Here is an 18,705-nt window from a genome sequence, read left to right on the forward strand (position 1 = left end):
TGGTTGTTGATTCAACTATATTTTCATTTTTATATTCTTTCTAACATATCTGTTAGTTTCCTAGTCTAATTTTATTTATTACTTTGTTATTGTTCTCTCATTTTTTTTTTTTTTTTTTTGCCACCACATGCGGCTTGTGGGATCTTGGTTCATGAGCGGGAGGTCAGGCTGAAGCTCCTGTGGTGGGAGCTCTGTGTCGGAACCACTGGACTAACAGAGAACCTCAGACGCCAGGGAATATTCATTGGAGTGAGGTCTCACGGAGGTCCTCATCTCAGCACCAACACCCAGCTCTACCCAACAGCCTATAAGCTCCAGTGTTGGAAGCCTCAGGCCAAACAACCAGTAAGACAGAAACACAATCCCACTTATAAAAAAAAAAAATGAGATGGCAAAAAAATATGTCACAGATGAAGGAGCAAGGTAAAAACCTACAACACCAAACAAATGAAGAGGAAATAGGCAATCTACCTGTAAAAGAATTCAGAGTAATGATAGTAAAGATGATCCAGAATCTGGAAGTAGAATGGAGGCACGGATTGAGAAAATATAAGAAATGTTTATCAGTGATCTAGAAGATCTAAAGAACAAACAAACACAGATGAACAATATAATAACTGAAATGAAAAACACATTAGAAGGAATCAATAAAAGAATAACTGAGGCAGAAGAACAAATAAGTGAGCTGGAAGACAAAATGGTAGAAATAACTGCCAAGGAGCAGAATAAAGAAAAAAAAATGAAAAGAATTGAAGACACCCTCAGAGACCTCTGGGAAAACACTAAACGCACCAACATTCTAATTATAGGGGTCCCAGAAGAAAAAGAGAAAAAGAAAGGGTCTGAGAAAACATCTGAAGATATTATAGTCAAAAACTTCCCTAACATGGGAAAGGAAAGAGTCACCCAAGTCCAGGAAGCCCAGAGAGTCCCATACAGCATTAACCCTAGGAAAAACACAACAAGACACACATTACTCAAAAGAACAAAAATCAAATTCAAAGAAAATATATTAAAAGCAGCAAGGGAAAAACAAAAAATAACATATAAAGGAATCCCCATAAAGTTATCAGATGATTTTTCAGCAGAAACTCTGCAGGCCAGAAGGGAGTGGCAGGATATACTTAACATGATGAAAGACAAAAACCTGCAACCAAGATTACTCTACACATTAAGGATCTCATTCAGATTTGAGGGAGAAATCAAAAGCTTTTCAGACAAGCAAAAGCTAAGAGAATTCAGCACCACGAAACCAGCTTTACAACAAATGCTAAAGAAACTTCTCTAGGTGGGAAACACAAGAGCAAAAAAAGACCCACAAAAACAAGCCCCAAACAAGTAAGAAAATGGTAACAGGAAGATACATATGGATAATAACCTTGAATGTAAATGGATTAAATGCCCCAACCAAAAGACACAGACTGGCTGAATGGATACAAAAAGAAAACCCATATATATGCTGTCTACAAGAGACCCACTTCAGACCTAGGGACACCTATGGACTGAGGGGAAGGGATGGAAAAAGATATTCCATACAAATGGAAATCAAAAGAAAGCTGGAGTAGCAATACTCGTGTCCAATAAAATAGACTTTAAAATAAAGACTATTAACAAGAGACAAAGAAGGACACTACATAATGATCAAAGGATCAATCCAAGAAGATATAACAATTATAAATGTTTACGAACCCCAAATAGGAGCACCTCACTACATAAGGCAAATGCTAGCAACCACTAAAGGAAAAATTGACAGTAACACAATAATAGAAGGGGACTTTAACACACCATTTAAACCACAACACACCACTTAAACCAATGGACAGATCATCCAAAAAAAAATAAATAAGGAAACACAAGCTTTAAGTGACACAAAAGACCAGATAGATTTAATCGATATTTATAGAACATTCCACCCAAAAGTGGCAGAATACACTTTCTTCTCAAGTGCGCATGGAACATTCTCCAAGACAGATCACACCTTGGGTCACAAATAAAGCCTTGGTAAATTTAAGAAAACTGAAATCATACCAAGCATCTTTTCTGACCACAATGCTATGATACTGCAAATGAATTACAGGAAAAAACACTGTAAAAAACACAAATATATGGAGGCTAAAGAGTGCACTAGTAAATAACCCAGAGATCACTGAAGAAATCAACAAAGAAATAAAACAATACACTCAAACAAATGAGAATGAAAACACGATGACCCAAAAACCAATGGGAGGCAGGAAAAGCAGTTCCAAGAGGGAAGTTTATAGCAATTCAATCTCACCTCAAGAAACAAGAAACATCTCAAATGAACAATCTAACCCTACACTTAAAACAACTAGAGAGAGCTTCCCTGGTGGCGTAGTGGTTGAGAGTCTGCCTGCCGATGCAGGGGACAGGGGTTTGTGCCCGGGTCCAGGAAGATCCCACATGCCGCGGAGCGGCTGGGCCCGTGAGCCATGGCCGCTGTGCCTGCGCGTCCGGAGCCTGTGCTCCGTGACGGGAGAGGCCACAACAGTGAGAGGCCTGTGTACCGAAAAAAAAACCCAAACAAACAAAGAAACAACTAGAGAAAGAAGAACAAAGAAAACCCAAACTCTGTAGAAGGAAAGACATCATAAAAATCAGAGCAGAAATAAATGAAATAGAAACAAAGAAAACAATAGCAAAGATCAATAAAACTAAAAGCTGCTTCTTTGAAAAGATAAACAAAATTGATAAACCCTTATCCAGACTCATCAAGGAAAAAAGGGAGAGGACGCAAATCGATAATATTACAAATGAAAAAGGAGAAGTCACAACAGACACCTCAGAAATACAAACGAATATAAGAGACTACCAGAAACAACTGTATGTCAATAAAATGGACAACCATGAAGAAATAGACAAATTCTTGGAAAGCTACAGTTTTCCAAGGCTGAACCAGGAAGAATTAGAAAATATAAACAGACCTATCATAAGTAATGAAATTGAAACTGTAATTAAAAATCTTCCAACAAACAAAAGTCCAGGACCAGATGGCTTCACAGGTGAATTCTAGCAAACATTTACAGAAGAGCTAACACCAATCCTTCTCAAACTCTTGCAAAAAATTGCAGAGGAAGAAACACTCCCATTTTCATTCTACGAAGCCACCATCACCCTGACACCAAAACCAGAAAAAGATGTCACAAAATAAGAAAATTATAGACCAATATCACTAATGAACATAGATGCAAAAATCCTGAACAAAACACTAGCAAACAGAATCCAACAGCACATTAAAAGGATCATACACCATGATCAAGTGGGATTTATCCCAGGGATGCAAGGATTCTGCAATATATGCAAATCAATCAATGTGATAACACCACATTAACAAGTTAAGGAATAAAAACCATAAGATCATCTCAATAGATGCAGAAAAAGCTTCTGACAAAATTCAACACACATTTATGATAAAAACTTTCCAGAAAGTGGGCACTGGGGGAACCTACCTCAACATAATAAAGGCCATATATGACAAACCCACAGCAAACATCATACTCAATGGGGAAAAACTGAAAGCATTTTCACTAAGATCAGGAACAAGACAAGGATTTCCACTCTTACCACTTTTTTTTTTTTTTTTTTTTTGCGATACATGGACCTCTTACTGTTGTGGCCTCTCCCGTTGCGGAGCACAGGCTCCGGACGCGCAGGCTCAGCGGCCATGGCTCACGGGCCCAGCCGCTCCGCGGCATGTGGGATCTTACCAGACCAGGGCACGAACCCGTGGTCCCCTGCATTGGCAGGTGGACTCTCAACCACTGCGCCACCAGGGAAGCCCCTCTCACCACTTTTATTCAACATAGTTTTGGAAGTCCTAGCTACGGCAATCAGAGAAGAAAAAGAAAGAAAGGGAATACAAATTGGAAAAGAAGAAGTAAAACTGTCATTGTTTGCGGATGACATGATACTACAGATAGAAAATCCTAAAGATGCCACTAGAAAACTACTAGAACTAATCAATGAATTTGGTAAGGTTGCAGGATACAACATTAATGCACAGAAATCTCTGGCATTCCTTTACACCAACAACGAAATATCAGAAAGAGAAATTAAGGAAACAATCCCATTTACCATCGCAACAAAAAGAATGAAATATCTAGGAATAAACCTGCCAAAGGAGGCGAAAGACTTGTACTCAGAAAACTATAGAACACTGATGAAAGAAATCAAAGACAAAATAAATAGATGGAAGGATATACCATGTTCTTGGATTGGAAGAATCAATATTGTGAAAATGACTATACTACCTAAAGCAATCTACAGATTCAATGCGATCCCTATCAAACTGCCAATGGCATTCTTCACAGAATTAGAACAAAAAATGTTACAATTCATATGGAAACACAAAAGACCCCAAATAGTCAAAGCAATCTTGAGAAAGAAAAACGGAGTTGGAGGAATCAGGCTCTCCGACTTCAAACTATACCACAAAGCTACAGTAATCAAGACAGTATGGTCCTGGCACAAAAACAGAAATATAGATCAATGGTACAGGATAGAATGCCCAGAGATAAACCACTGCACATATGGTCACCTAATTGACAACAAGGGAGGCAAGAACATACAATGGAGAAAGGACAGCCTCTTCAATAAGTGGTGCTGGGAAAACTGGACAGGTACATATAAAAGAATGAAATTAGAACACTCCCTAACACCATACACAAAAATAAATTCCAAATGGATTAAAGACCTAAATGTAAGACCAGACACTATAAAACTCTTAGAGGAAAACATAGGAAAAACACTCTTTGACATAAACCACAGCATGATTTTTTTGACCCACCTCCTAGTTTAACAGAAATAAAAACAAACAAAAAAACCAAATGGGACCTAATTAAGCTTAAAAGCTTTTGCACAGCAAAGGAAACCATAAACAAGACAAAAAAACAACCCTCAGAATGGGAGAAAATATTTGCAAATGAAACAACAGACAAAGGATTCATCTCCAAAATATACAAAGAGCTCATGGAGATCAATACCAAAAAAAAACAAAAAATCCAATTAAAAAATGGGCGGAAGACCTAAATAGACATTTCACCAAGAAAGACATAGAGCTGGCCAAGAGGCACATGGAAAGATTCTCAACATCACTAATTATTAGAGAAACGCAAATCAAAACTATAATGAGGTATCACCTCATGCCTGTCAGAATGGCTATTATCAAAAAGTCTAGAAACAATAAATGCTGGAAATGGTGTGGTGAAAAGGGAACCCTCCTGCACTGTTGGTGGGAATGTAAATTGATACAACCACTATGGAAAACAGTATGAAGTTTCCTTAAAAAACTAAAAATAGAACTACCATATGACCCAGCAATCTCACTACTGGGCATATACCTTGAAAATACCATAATAAAAAAAGACATGTACCACAAGGTTCACTGCAGCACTATTCACAATAGCTAGGACATGGAACCAACCTAAATGTCCATCCACAGATGAATGGATTAAGAAGATGTGGCACATATATACAATGGAACATTACTCAGCCATAAAAAGAAACAAAATTGAGTTATTTGTAGTGAGGTGGATGGACCTAGAGTCTGTCATACAAAGTGAAGTACGTCCGAAAGAGAAAAACAAATACCGTATTCTAACGCATATATATGGAATCTAAAAAAAAAAAAAGGTACCGATGAACCTAGTTTCAGGGCGGGAATAAAGATGTACACATAGAGAATGGACTTGAGGACACAGGGTGGGAGGGGGAAGTTGGGTAAAGTGAGAGTAGCATTGACATATATACACTACTGAACGTAAAATAGTTAGCTAGTGGGAAGCAACAGCATAGCACAGGGAGATCAGTTCGGTGCTTTGCGATGACCTAGAGGGGTGGGACAGGGAGGATGCGAGGGAGGCTCAAGAGGGAGGGGATATGGGGACATATGTATGCATATGTCTGACTCGCTTTGGTGTACAACAGAAACTAACACAGTATTGTGAAGCAATTATACTCCAATAAGGATCTATTAAAAAAATAAAAGAATCATTCCTACCCAAAGTGTATCAAAAATGCAAAATAAACCAAACATAAAGAGGAAAACTTTAAAAGGAATAAGAGATTAAAAAACAGCAATTAGACAGACAGCACATAGGTATTATAAACTCAGCAATTAGAGATGTCAGTGGAAAATGGAATAATATATTTAAAATGCTGAGGGAAAATAAGCATCAATCTAGAATTCTGTACTTGGCTATAAGCCATCACTCACATTTGTAGTAAAACTAAAACTATTTTCAAAGACTGGGAGAACTTGCTACTAACAGACTCTAGTTGAAAGAACTAATAAAGGAAGGAAGAAGAGAACAATCCTCGAAGAAGTGGATGCAAGAAGCAATAATGACACAGAATAGAAAATGCCAGAGTGCATCTCAGGCAGTAGGGACAAGTATTATTTGATGAAACTTGTGTTTTGGTTTCATATATTTATTGTTTACATAAGTACACTATTCAATTACCAACTTTTTTTAAAAGAGAAGCAACTTAGGGGAAAGAAACTGGCAAACATGCTGATAAATTCAAATTAGTATTTACTTAAAAAAATACAAGACAGTGCAGTGGTTAAGAATCCACCTGCCAATGCAGGGGACACGGGTTCAAGCCCTGGTCTGGGAAGATCCCACACGCCACAGAGCAACTAAGCCCATGCACCACAACTACTGAGCCTGCACTCTAGAGCCCATGAGCCACAACTATTGAGCCCGTGAGCCACAACTACTGAAGCCTGCATGCCTAGAGCCATGCTCTGCAACAAGAGAAGCCACCACAATGAGAAGCCCGCACACGGCAACAAAGAGTAGCCCCTGCTCGCCACAACTAGAGAAAGCCCGGACACAGCAACAAAGGCCCAACCTAGCCAAAAATAAATAAATTAAAACCAAAAAAAAAAAAAACGTTTAACAACAACAACAGCAAAAATACAAGACAAAGGAGACTAAGTGGGTGGGTTAAAAACAAGGTAGAACAAAAATACTAGAAAACATTATCAGAGAAAATGTGAAAAGGCATATCAGTGTTAAAAGTCTAAAGTCCTTATATTGTTTGGGAGGTAAATATATTCATCTCAACACTCAACTCTGAATGTTGAAAACTGAAGAATAATCACTAGGAGATTAAAAATAGAATGTATAATTTCTAAACAAATAGGGAAAGAGAGTATATAGAAAACTCAATACAAGAGAAGGAAAGGACAGAAAGTAAAGAAAAAATAAGGAGTAAATAGGAAGCACAAAATAAGATAATAGAAATAAGCACAAATATATCAGTAATCACAGTAAATGGAAACTGATTATACTTGATGATTAAAACACAAATTATGTAATTATTTAAAAGAATGAAATCTAGCTATATGCTGGACACAGCTACAACATAATCACTCAGCTTGAAAGTAAAGGGATGTCTAATGTACAGGAAATACAGGGAATGGAGGAACATGTTAAATGACACGACAGAGATTCAATTAGCAAATTACAGACTCCAAAAAATACTTAAGGACAAACAACGAGGTTTCTTCAACAAATAAACTGGAAGGGAAAAAGAGAGATAAAGGAGTAACACAGAAGTTAAAGGAAACTTTTAAGCCATCAACCAACTGCCATGTATAGACCTTATCTGGACTCAAACTAGACCAAATAAACTATTTTTTAAAATGAGGCAACTGGCAATAGTTGAACACTAATTAGATACATGACAGTATCAAGACTTTTTAAAAAAGAAATGACAATACTATTATTTTTTAAAAGGAGACCTTATCTTTTAGAGATACATATAAAATATTTATGGATAAAATAATGTGCTGTCTGGAATTTGCTTTAAAATAATTCAGGAAAAGGTAGGAAGAGTGGGTGGGATTGGCCATGAGTTCGTAATTGTTAAAGGTGATTGTTGGGTACATGAAGGTCAATTATACTATTCTGTCTGCTATTGAAATATGCTTGAAATTTTCCATTAAAATTTTTTAAAAATGAAAAGTACTAAAAAAGATATGCCAGGCAAAAGAAAGCAGGAATGGACATATTAATATTAGACAAAATTGACTTTTGAGTCTAAAAAGCATTACTGCAAATAAAGAGAGTCATTAATGATAAAAGGGACAAAATTCAACAAAAATAATCATCATGAACTATATTCATTTTATAGCATAGCCTAAACTACATAAAGAAACTATTAACAGAATTATAAAGAGAAATAATTAATTCCACAATCATTGTGGGTAATTTTTAATGCACCCTTCTGAACAGTATAATTTAGAAGTCTGACTATTATATATGTATGTGTGACTACATATATGAATTTATTAATTAATTTATTTGTTTGTTTGGCTGTGCCGGGTCTTAGTTGTAGCATGTGGGATCTTTGTTGCCGTGTGCGGGATCTTTGTTGAGGCATGCAGGATCTTTAGTTGCGACATGTAGAATCTTTAGTTGCAGCATGTGCACTCTTAGCTGCAGCATGCGGGATCTAGTTCCCTGACCAGGGATTGAACCCGGGCCCCCTGCATTGGGAGTGCAGAGTCTTAACAACTGGACCATCAGGGAAGTCCCCACATATGAAATTTTATGTAGGATTTTATGTAGGAGATGTGCGTGTGTACATATATAAACCAACATAAAACGCTTATTCTTTTCAAATAAACATATAGTATTTACAAAAACTGACTGTATATACTGAGGGAAATTTTAACAAATATCTACGAATGACATTATTATACACTCATCTAATCACAATACAATGAAAATGGAAATAAATTACAAAAATATAGCCAAAGCCCCATAATATTTGGAAGCTAAAAACTCCTTTTATGAGCTAAAGAAGAAATCTTAATAAAAACTGCTAATCGGGGCTTCCCTGGTGGCGCAGTGGTTGAGAATCTGCCTGCCAATGCAGGGGACATGGGTTCGAGCCCTGGTCTGGGAAGATCCCACATGCCACGGAGCAACTAGGCCCGTGAGCCACAATTACTGAGCCTGTGCGTCTGGAGCCTGTGCTCTGCAACAAGAGAGGCCGCAATAGTGAGAGGCCCGCGCACCGCGATGAAGAGTGGTCCCCGCTTGCCACAACTAGGGGAAGCCCTCACACAGAAATGAAGATCCAACACAGCAAAAATAAATAAATAAATAAATAAACTCCTACCCCCAACATCTAAAAAAAAAAAAAAAAAAAAAAAACACCTGCTAACTATTTCAATCTGAACACCACCAAAAGATGTAACATATCAACACTCTTATCTGGGTCCTTTCAGAAACATGTTCAGCCTCAAATGCATTTATTAGAAAAAATAAAAAAAGAAAGAATGAAGTTAGGAAAAATCCAACAAGGTAAGGCCCCAAAAGCAGAAAAAATAATAAAGCTAGGAGTAGAAATTTATGAAAAAGAAAATTAAGAAACAATAGAGAGAATCAATGAACTAAAACCTGTTTTTTGGCAAAATGCATTAAACTGCTGATAAGACTCAATGAGAGAATGTAGATATAAACAACTATAGTTACAGTAGAAATTTATTTAAATAACTACCCTAATTCCATTCATTCAATAAGAAATGAAAAAACTTAATACTTCACCATTGCCGTGTCATTTAACCTGAACCTCAAATTCTAGCTCAGCTGATGACCACAGACAAACAAGCACCTCAGCACAAAGCTCTGTGTGACCCTCAGCAGTGTGTGGCCGCGTAAGGTCCAGCCCACAGTGTCCACCTCTGGTACAAACACCAGGGGAGGGTACAGCATCGGGCTTCTCGGAAAAAACACTGGCCTGAGGTGGAAGCCCTCATCTAAAAATGAGGGGACGGACGGCTTCAGCTCCCATAAGAAAACTATTCCCAGTTCTGGCACACCAAAAAGAAATACTTATTCTTTCAAAGAAAGGCTTCAGTCCCACCCCCGACCCCTCACAAACCTTCTTCAGGAACGTGAATGGTTTTTGAAGGCAATGGTTTTTCAGATTCGGGGCCAGAAGACAGCTCAATGTGATCTACAGGTTCAACCTGTCGAAAAACATGCACAACAAAATAACTGTTACAAATTTTATGGTTTGATAATTTCAAAACATCATAAACGATTTTATGTAGGTTTTACACATTTGTATTAATGCAACAAATGAAAGAACAGCATTAAATCCAATATGAGCTAAATGGTGAGAACTGATGAAGAGGAGTAAATTTTTACTTATTTTGTATCTTAACTGATTTAACCTTTTAAGAGGTTCAGAAAAATTGTATTATAAATTTTACAATGGGGAGGAATAATAACTACCATCTAGACAAAACTTTTCTTTTTTTTACATAGTTCACCTTTATTTTATTTATTTATTTTTTTATTGAAGTATAGTTGACTTACAATGTTATATTAGTTTCAGGTGTATAACACAGTAATTCAATATTTTTATACACTACACACCATACAAAGTTATACAATATTATTGACTGTTTTCCCTGTGCTGTACATTACATCACCATGACTTACTTTTTTTTAAAAAAATAAATGGTAGTTTGTGCCTCTTAATCCCCTTTACCTATTCCGCCCATCTCCCATCCATCTCCCCTCTGGCAACCACTGGTTTGTTCTATGTATCTATGAGTCTGTTTCTGTTGTATATGTTTATTTGTTTTGTGTTTTAGACAGTCTCTTCAACAAATGATGTTGGGAAAACTGGACAGCTATATTTAAAAGAATGAAACCATTTTCATAGACCATTTTCTTACACCATACACAAAAATAAACTCAAACTAGATTAAAGACTTATACGTAAGACCTGAAACCATAAAACTCCTAGAAGAGAACAGGCAGTAGGCTCTTTGACATTCGTCTTAGTGATATATTTTTTGGATCTGTCTCCCCAGGTAAGTGCAAGAAAGCAAAAATAAACAAGACTACATCAAACTAAAAAGCTTTTGCACAGCGAAGGAAACCAACAACAAAACAGAAAGGCAACCTACAGACTGGGAGAAAATATTTGCAAATACTATCTCCAATAAGGGATTAATATCTAAAATATTTAAGGAACTCATACAACTCAATATCAAAAAAACAAACAATCCAATTTAAAAATGGGCACAGGACGTGAACAAACATTTTTCCAAAGACAACATACAGATGGCCAACAGGCACATGAAAAGATGCTCAACATCACTAATCATCAAGGAAATGCAAATCAAAACCACAATGAGATATCACCTCATGCCACACAGAATGGCTATTATCAAAGAGACAAGTATTGACAAGGTCGTGGAGAAAAGGGAACCCTTGTGCACTGCTGGTGGGAATGTAAATTAGTGCAGCCACTATGGAAAACAGTATGGAGGTTCTTCAAAAAAAAAAAAAAAATAGATCTACCATACAATCCAGCAATTCTACTTTTGGGTATTTATCTGAAGAAAAAAAAACCTTTCATTTTAAAGATGAGGGAATAAGGCCCAGAGAAATTCAGTGACTTGCAAATCCAGAACATGGACATGAACCCGTAACTTTAAGGCATGTAGTCGGTGTGTCCACGGTGTCCCTCAGCCTCTTCCAGACCTACAAGCTGTTTTCTTAAACTAAAATGGGCAAGTAAAAATCTTTGTATTTATGTGTGCATTATAATAGGGTGAGAACATTTTAAGCCAATATGCCAAACCTTTCATTTAAATCAATTCTATTTCCTTCAAAGTAGTCACCTCGGAAGAATAGAGTTTGATCAACCATTTTTAGAACTCTTCTTTTGAAATTGTCTCCCAAGCTTGTGCTACAATTACTAATAACTATTCCATTAGTAAGTCTTTATTATATGAACATGATTTTATTTCTGTCAGAATCTAAAAATGAGAGCACAAAGACAGCCATTAAATAAAGTTATCAATTGCCTGCCATGCACCAAGCAAAAGACATAATTCCTACCTTCCAGTTTGGAAAGGCTTGGGCTGAGAGGGGACCTGTATCAGAATTTGCGGGAACTTTCAAAAAATACAAGTGTGTGACCTACGCCCTCCTCCTTACAAAGTCACTCCCCTTCCTCTCTCTCCGCCCCACCCCTTTCAATAGGGCTGGCATGTATATTTTGAAAAAGCATCCCAAGTGATCTTGACATGCACAGCTGTCCTTTTATCTAATGACCCAGATCTGTGGAAATTCTTCTTGAAATTCCTCCTCTGGCTTGCTTTCTCCTGAACCTCTTCTCTCCCTCAGATTATTCCTTCTTAAGCTTTGTTGTTGAATCCCCATCCTTAAAAGTTAGTGTACCCACAGAATTCTGATCTTAACCCACTTTTTCCTTACTCAATATGCTCTCTCTGGGTGAGTGCCCTCACTATTATAATTTGAACTTTCTCCTATCTGATGACTCTAAAATAATCTGTACCATCACCCCGGATCTAGCTCCTGGGCTCCAGAAGTACCAACAGATATCCAAATGCCTGCTAATCTCACAGCACCTCAAATTTCACATGGCCCTCAATGAAATCTCTGTCTTACTCCTCCCAAAAGACATACACTTCCTCTACCCTAGTTTAGAAAATGACTCCAACATTCACCCAGGCTGGAAATCTGGACTCTACTGTGAATCTCTGCATTATTCTTCACCTTCCCATAGCCACTCAACCTCTGAATCCTGCGACATTCTCCCTCCATCCCCAGTGCCAAAGTTCAGGTTAGTATTATTTCTTGGCTTGGTACTATTCACCAGATCCCAAACACCAATCAACAGACCTGATATAGAGCTAACTGATTAAGAATCATTTATGAAACTTGTTAGTAATACAGATTCCTGGGCTCTAACCCACACCTACCTAAAATCAGAATTTCATAGGTATGGGGCCCATGAGTTTGCACTTCTGACAAGTTCCCAAGTTGATTCTAACAAACAGCTAGCCTAGAACTACTGTGACCCAACCAATCTCCCTGTTCCTAGTCTTTTCCTCTCCATTCTATTCACCACATGGCTGCCAGAGTGTCTGATCATATCATTTCAGTGCTTAGAATTCCTCAGTGGTTCCCTATTGCCTGCTTATAGAATAAAATCCTACTCTCTTGGCACGGCAAACAACACTTTCCATCCTTCCCTATCTGCCCTACCTACCTCTCCTGCCAGGCATCTTAAAGCCCAGTCCCATCAACTGCTTCCTTCTGCTAACATTGATATAGTTCCCCAAATACTCTATGCCATTCTGCTTTTGCTCACAATGTTTTCATCAGCCCTTGCTCATCGAACTGATGAATATCAATTCATTATCAGTTCAAGAATCACCTCTACGAAGCCTTCTCTGGTGCCATAGCTTCACTTACCTATACAGTCACAACAGGCCATATGTACCTGTGTGTCCTTACAGCACCCTGTTCACACATATTTTGGGTGCATACACCTATCTTCTTTTATTAGATTCTAAGCTCCTTGAGAGTAGGGACTATGCCTTATTTACTTTCCTATTCCCAGAACTTAGCACAGGGCCTAGCATGTGGTAGAAGGTCGATAAATGTTTGTTAAAGGAACGAATGATTCATGGGCTCTGGAGAGAGTGAACAAGCCAGGAACGAGACTAGATTCAGGTGTAAGTAACATATCTGGCTTTAGATACGCTTAATAAACTAGAAGATAAGGGATTTTGAAAGTGATTCCTTGGAATATGGATTTCCAAGGACAACTCTGACCCTCAACATTAATTTGGATGTAACAGATCTAAACCTGGATTAAAAACAAAAGGAAAACAACCAACAAAACACAATAATGTCATTACTTAATAGTAGTCCTGAAACTAACACAACATTGCAAATCAACTAAACTCCAAAAAAAATTTTTTTAAAAACCCCAGTAGTCCTACTTCATGCATTTTTTTCAGTGTAGTTTCACATATGTTTACTCTTAACCTTTTAATAATTGTTAAATGTTTGGATTAAACAAATGCTATAAATCTAATAAATTTATCTTTTAAAATATCAACATCTTAGGAACCTGGAATATTTGTTAGACATGTTACTGATGGAATTCTTTTCCTGCAAACCAATTTGCATTTCTCAATATAAGGCTTTAACACACACAAAATATTTTTACCATTTGTTGGTTAACCTTTTTCATATAAATTTTATTTCCTAAAAAAAAAGACAGGATGTTTGTGCAAAGTAAGTAATTAATGTTTGAGACTTCCTTTCTATTGGTCTAACTACCATGATATACCAATATACATAAACATTAATCTCTTTATTCTGAATACTTTTTAAAGATACAGAAAACTTCTAAGCACTAGTAATCCCATTGTATAAAGTATCTGAAAGAAAGAGAATTCAAAATATAAGGACAACAATGTTTGTAAAGTTATAAAAATCTTGCTGAAGAAAATGATACTCAATTATGAGCAGGGTTTATCTAAAACCACATTCTGGTTTTGTAATTCATATATTTATTTTCCTGGTAGGAAGCAAGAGTTCACTTCTTAAAAGCTTAACGTTTAAGTGGTTCTCAACTGGGAGTGATTTTGTCCCCCAGGGGACATTTGGCAATGCCTGGAGACATTTTTGATTATTATAGCTGAGGGGAATGCTACTGACAGCTAGTGGGTCAAGACCAGGGATGCTACTAATCATCTTACAATGCATGGGACAAAATCCCACAACAAAGAAATATCTGGCTCAAATGTCAACAATGCTGAGGTTGAGAAACCCTAGCCTAAAGAAACCAAATTTCTCATTATTTTGAAAAATCAAGAGTCTAAAATTATATCACACTACAAATTTAATAAGTAGGTAACAAACAAACAACTAAAATAAAGACAGCCTACCTTAATACAAGGTCGGCCTAGCATGACATGTCTCGGGTAATTCTGCTCTATGTTGTCAGCAATGTTTTGTATTGTTAACAGCTGTTCATCAATTCTCTGAAGCTTTGAGGTGAGATGCTCTAGCCGGCGAGCTGCAGAGCTTGGCGCAGGACGAGTGGCAGAGACATCCTCTTGTAGTTCCCACAGCAGGTAATCTGCGGCATCTGACTTTGAGCTTCGTTCCTTGAATCGAAGATCTGGTTTCAGAGTATCTAAATATTAATAAAGGTAATATCAGAATTGACTACAATTAAAACAGAAGTAGGGCTTCCCTGGTGGTGCAGTGGTTGAGAGTCCGCCTGCCGATGCAGGGGACACGGGTTCGTGCCCCGGTCCAGGAAGATCCCACATGCCGTGGAGCGGCTGGGCCCGTGAGCCATGGCCGCTGAGCCTGCGCGTCCGGAGCCTGTGCTCCCCAACGGGAGAGGCCACAACAGTGAGAGGCCCGCGTACCACAAAAAACAAAACAAAAACAAAAACAGAAGTAGATGCTGATGATCTAATTTTTTGAAGACCTCATTTTAAGTCAACATAACATTCCCTTCCAAATCAGTTTTAACTTAATATACTTAGAAATACCATTTCAGCTTCTTGACTTCTGAGATTTGTCTTTGTTGTGAGATAAGAATACATAACAGTGTTACCATTACCACGAAGTTCCATATACAATGCAATTTGAATGTTACTTTTATCTTCTGCTACAAAAATACACTTCATCAAAAAGCAACCTTACTGGGCTTCCCTGGTGGCGCAGTGGTTGAGAGTCCGCCTGCCAATGCAGGGGACACGGGCTCGTGCCCCGATCCGGGAAGATCCCACATGCCGCGGAGCGGCTAGGCCCGTGAGCCATGGCCGCTGAGCCTGCACGTCAGAGCCTGTGCTCTGCAACGGGAGAGGCCCGCATACCATTAAAAAAAAAAAAAAAAAAAAGCAACCTTACTATCTTTATGACTTTTTAAAACTCTACTTGAAAACCAACAATGTCACACAGTAAAACCTAGGTCCAGTGTTGGCCATTACTGCTTCTACGTGGGCTCTTAGGCAAACACTAAACCTCCCAAGGCCCATATCAAAGCCAATGACTGACTCTACTCTTAAGCCCAACTGATTCTTGTCCCAAATTTGAAACACTTTTGGCTTCTGGGTCTTCTCCTCCCTATCTCGCTCTCCCTTCTCAGTTGTCACCTTGGTCTTCCCTCCCACCACCCACTCCTTTTACCCTTCAGTATTTCCAGGGTGCCGGTCTCAGCTCACATCTCTTCTCACTCCACCCACCCTCTCTGGGTGAGGTCTCAGATGCACTGCTGACTCTCACATCCAAATGGCACTCTTTCTGAGCTCCAGCCCTTAAATCCATCTCTATCCTGGTCATCTCAGTTAGGCTGTCCCCAAAGCATATAAAACCAAACTCATCACTTCAGCCCTTTCACCTTGCTCCTTCCTCCTGATTCCCCAGCTCAGGGAGTAGCACTATCATTCACCCAGCTTCCCAAGCCAGAGGCCTGAGACACATTCGAGGTTCTTCCTTCCTTCAGTTCCAACGTGACACCAAATATTGAGGATCCACATACCTATCATCTCCTCATTCCTACTACCAGTGCTTAGCTGAAGCTTTCACGACCAATGAACCCCAAACAGTATCCTTATCTCTAACTTATTTCACTTCTCTCTAGCCCAACTTCCACACAGGCCCTAGAGAGATCTTTTAAAACACAAATCTGGTATTCTTCCTTTTCCACTTGAAATCCTTCAGCGTTTCTCTAATGCCTTCACCTTAAAAGTTCAAATGTCTCAGTATGAGAGACAATGGCATTGTCTTTCCTTGGCCTACCTATCCAGCTCATTTCTCGCTATTTCTTAAAAAAAAATTCCAAGCACACTGAACTTTGATTTTCTCAAACTCAGTAAGCTCCATCAAACCTCTGAGTCATTGCACAATCTACTCTCTACATCTGTATGCACCTTTCCCCCGCTAGATCCTACTTTTAAGATTCCATTTAGGTGGCTCTCCCCTAAATAGCCCCAATCCTAGCCAGATATGGATTAAATGCTATATTTCCCAACAATCTCATCCTTTTCACCATAACTGCACTTAGCATGCTGTATCATAATCACCTCTTTACTTCCCTGCCTTCCTTCTCCCCATATATGAGCCCAAGGACACAGAGCCTGGTATTACTCTCTTCTTCAGTCCCAATATATTGTCTCTAACTTACTGTTGAGTGAAGAGTTGGTCAAATGAGAATTATGATGCCTGTCCTACCTAACTCATAGAGGTTTTGTGAAGATCAAATTATCCAAGAAAATACTCTGAAAACTGTGAATTACTAAACAAACGTTAAGTAGTGATTATATTTCAGTCCCAGTCTAAGGAGAAGATTCCCATGAGAAGATAAAGGTAAATTCCAGTGTTGGCAATGGCAGTCACATAATCTTTCACTACCTGTTTTGGCCCTACCCTTTTTTTAGCTTGCCTATCACAGTACTTTGCCACCTATCCTTCTTGTTTCTTGACAGCCTGCAGTATCTCCCTTATTCACACAGGAAAAAATCTGGTGGGCAAACTTCAAGTAGAAAATACAGCAAAAAGAGATGGATGTGCTCAAAACCTGGAATGGCTTACATACATAATGAAACTAGTTTCCCTTCCTATAGAGAAACTGTTCCACTCTAGCTGACTAACTGAAAAAAAATCACCTAGGAGGCGATTTATTTATTTATTTTAATTTTTTTTTTGCTAGTTTTAAATTTTTATTTTTTTAATTTAACAAATTTAATCACTTATACATATACATATGTTCCCATATCCCCTCCCTTTTGCGTCTCCCTCCCGCCCTCCCTATCCCACCCTTCCAGGTGGTAACAAAGCACCGAGCTGATCTCCCTGTGCTATGCGGCTGCTTCCCACTAGCTATCTACCTTACGTTTGGTAGTGTATATATGCCCATGCCACTCTTTTGCTTTGTCACAGCTTACCCTTCCCCCTCCCCATATCCTCAAGTCCATTCTCTAGTAGATCTGTGTCTTTATTCCTGTCTTACCCCTATGTTCTTCATGATATTTTTTTTCTTAAATTCCATATATATGTGTCAGCATACAGTATTTGTCTTTCTCTTTCTGACTTACTTCACTCTGTATGACAGACTCTAGGTCCATCCACCTCATTACAAATAGCTCAGTTTCGTTTCTTTTTATGGCTGAGTAATATTCCATTGTATATATGTGCCACATCTTCTTTATCCATTCATCTGATGATGGACACTTAGGTTGTTTCCATCTCTGGGCTATTGTAAATAGGGCTGCTATGAACATTTTGGTACATGTCTCTTTTTGAATTATGGTTTTCTCAGGGTATATGCCCAGTAGTGGGATTGCTGGGTCATATGGTAGTTCTATTTGTAGTTTTTTAAGGAACCTCCATACCGTTCTCCATAGTGGTTGTACAAATTCACATTCCCACCAGCAGTGCAAGAGTGTTCCCTTTTCTCCACACCCTCTCCAGCATTTATTGTTTCTAGATTTTTTGATGATGGCCATCCTGACTGGTGTGAGATGATATCTCATTGTAGTTTTGATTTGCATTTCCCTAATGAGTAAAGATGTTGAGCATCCTTTCATGTGTTTGTTGGCAGTCTGTATATCTTCTGTGGAGAAATGTCTATTTAGGTCTTCTGCCCATTTTTGGATTGGGTTGTTTGTTTTTTTGTTATTGAGCTGCATGAGCTGCTTATAAATTTTGGAGATTAATCCTTTGTCAGTTGCTTCATTTGCAAATATTTTCTCCCATTCTGAGGGTTGTCTTTTGGTCTTGTTTATGGTTTCCTTTTCTGTGCAAAAGCTTTTAAGTTTCATTAAATCCCATGTGTTTATTTTGTCTTTATTTCCATTTCTCTAGGAGG

The 18,705-nt window shown here is 38.2% G+C and overlaps 1 protein-coding gene across 6 annotated transcripts in view; it reads right to left on the minus strand.

The window, feature by feature from the left end:
• CPLANE1 (ciliogenesis and planar polarity effector complex subunit 1) overlaps positions 1 to 18,705 on the minus strand; it is a 150,295-nt gene that overhangs the window by 45,973 nt on the left and 85,617 nt on the right. For all 6 annotated transcript variants that reach the window (XM_060092817.1, XM_060092812.1, XM_060092814.1 and 3 more), the window contains 2 exons: positions 14,768 to 15,018; positions 9,919 to 10,006 (listed from right to left, as the gene is read on the minus strand). In XM_060092817.1, coding sequence (XP_059948800.1) covers positions 9,919 to 10,006; positions 14,768 to 15,018 — 339 coding nt within the window. The remainder of the gene's footprint in view (positions 1 to 9,918; positions 10,007 to 14,767; positions 15,019 to 18,705) is intronic.

The sequence above is a fragment of the Mesoplodon densirostris genome, chromosome 3 (genome assembly GCF_025265405.1).
Source record: "Mesoplodon densirostris isolate mMesDen1 chromosome 3, mMesDen1 primary haplotype, whole genome shotgun sequence".
Lineage (NCBI taxonomy): Eukaryota > Metazoa > Chordata > Mammalia > Artiodactyla > Ziphiidae > Mesoplodon > Mesoplodon densirostris.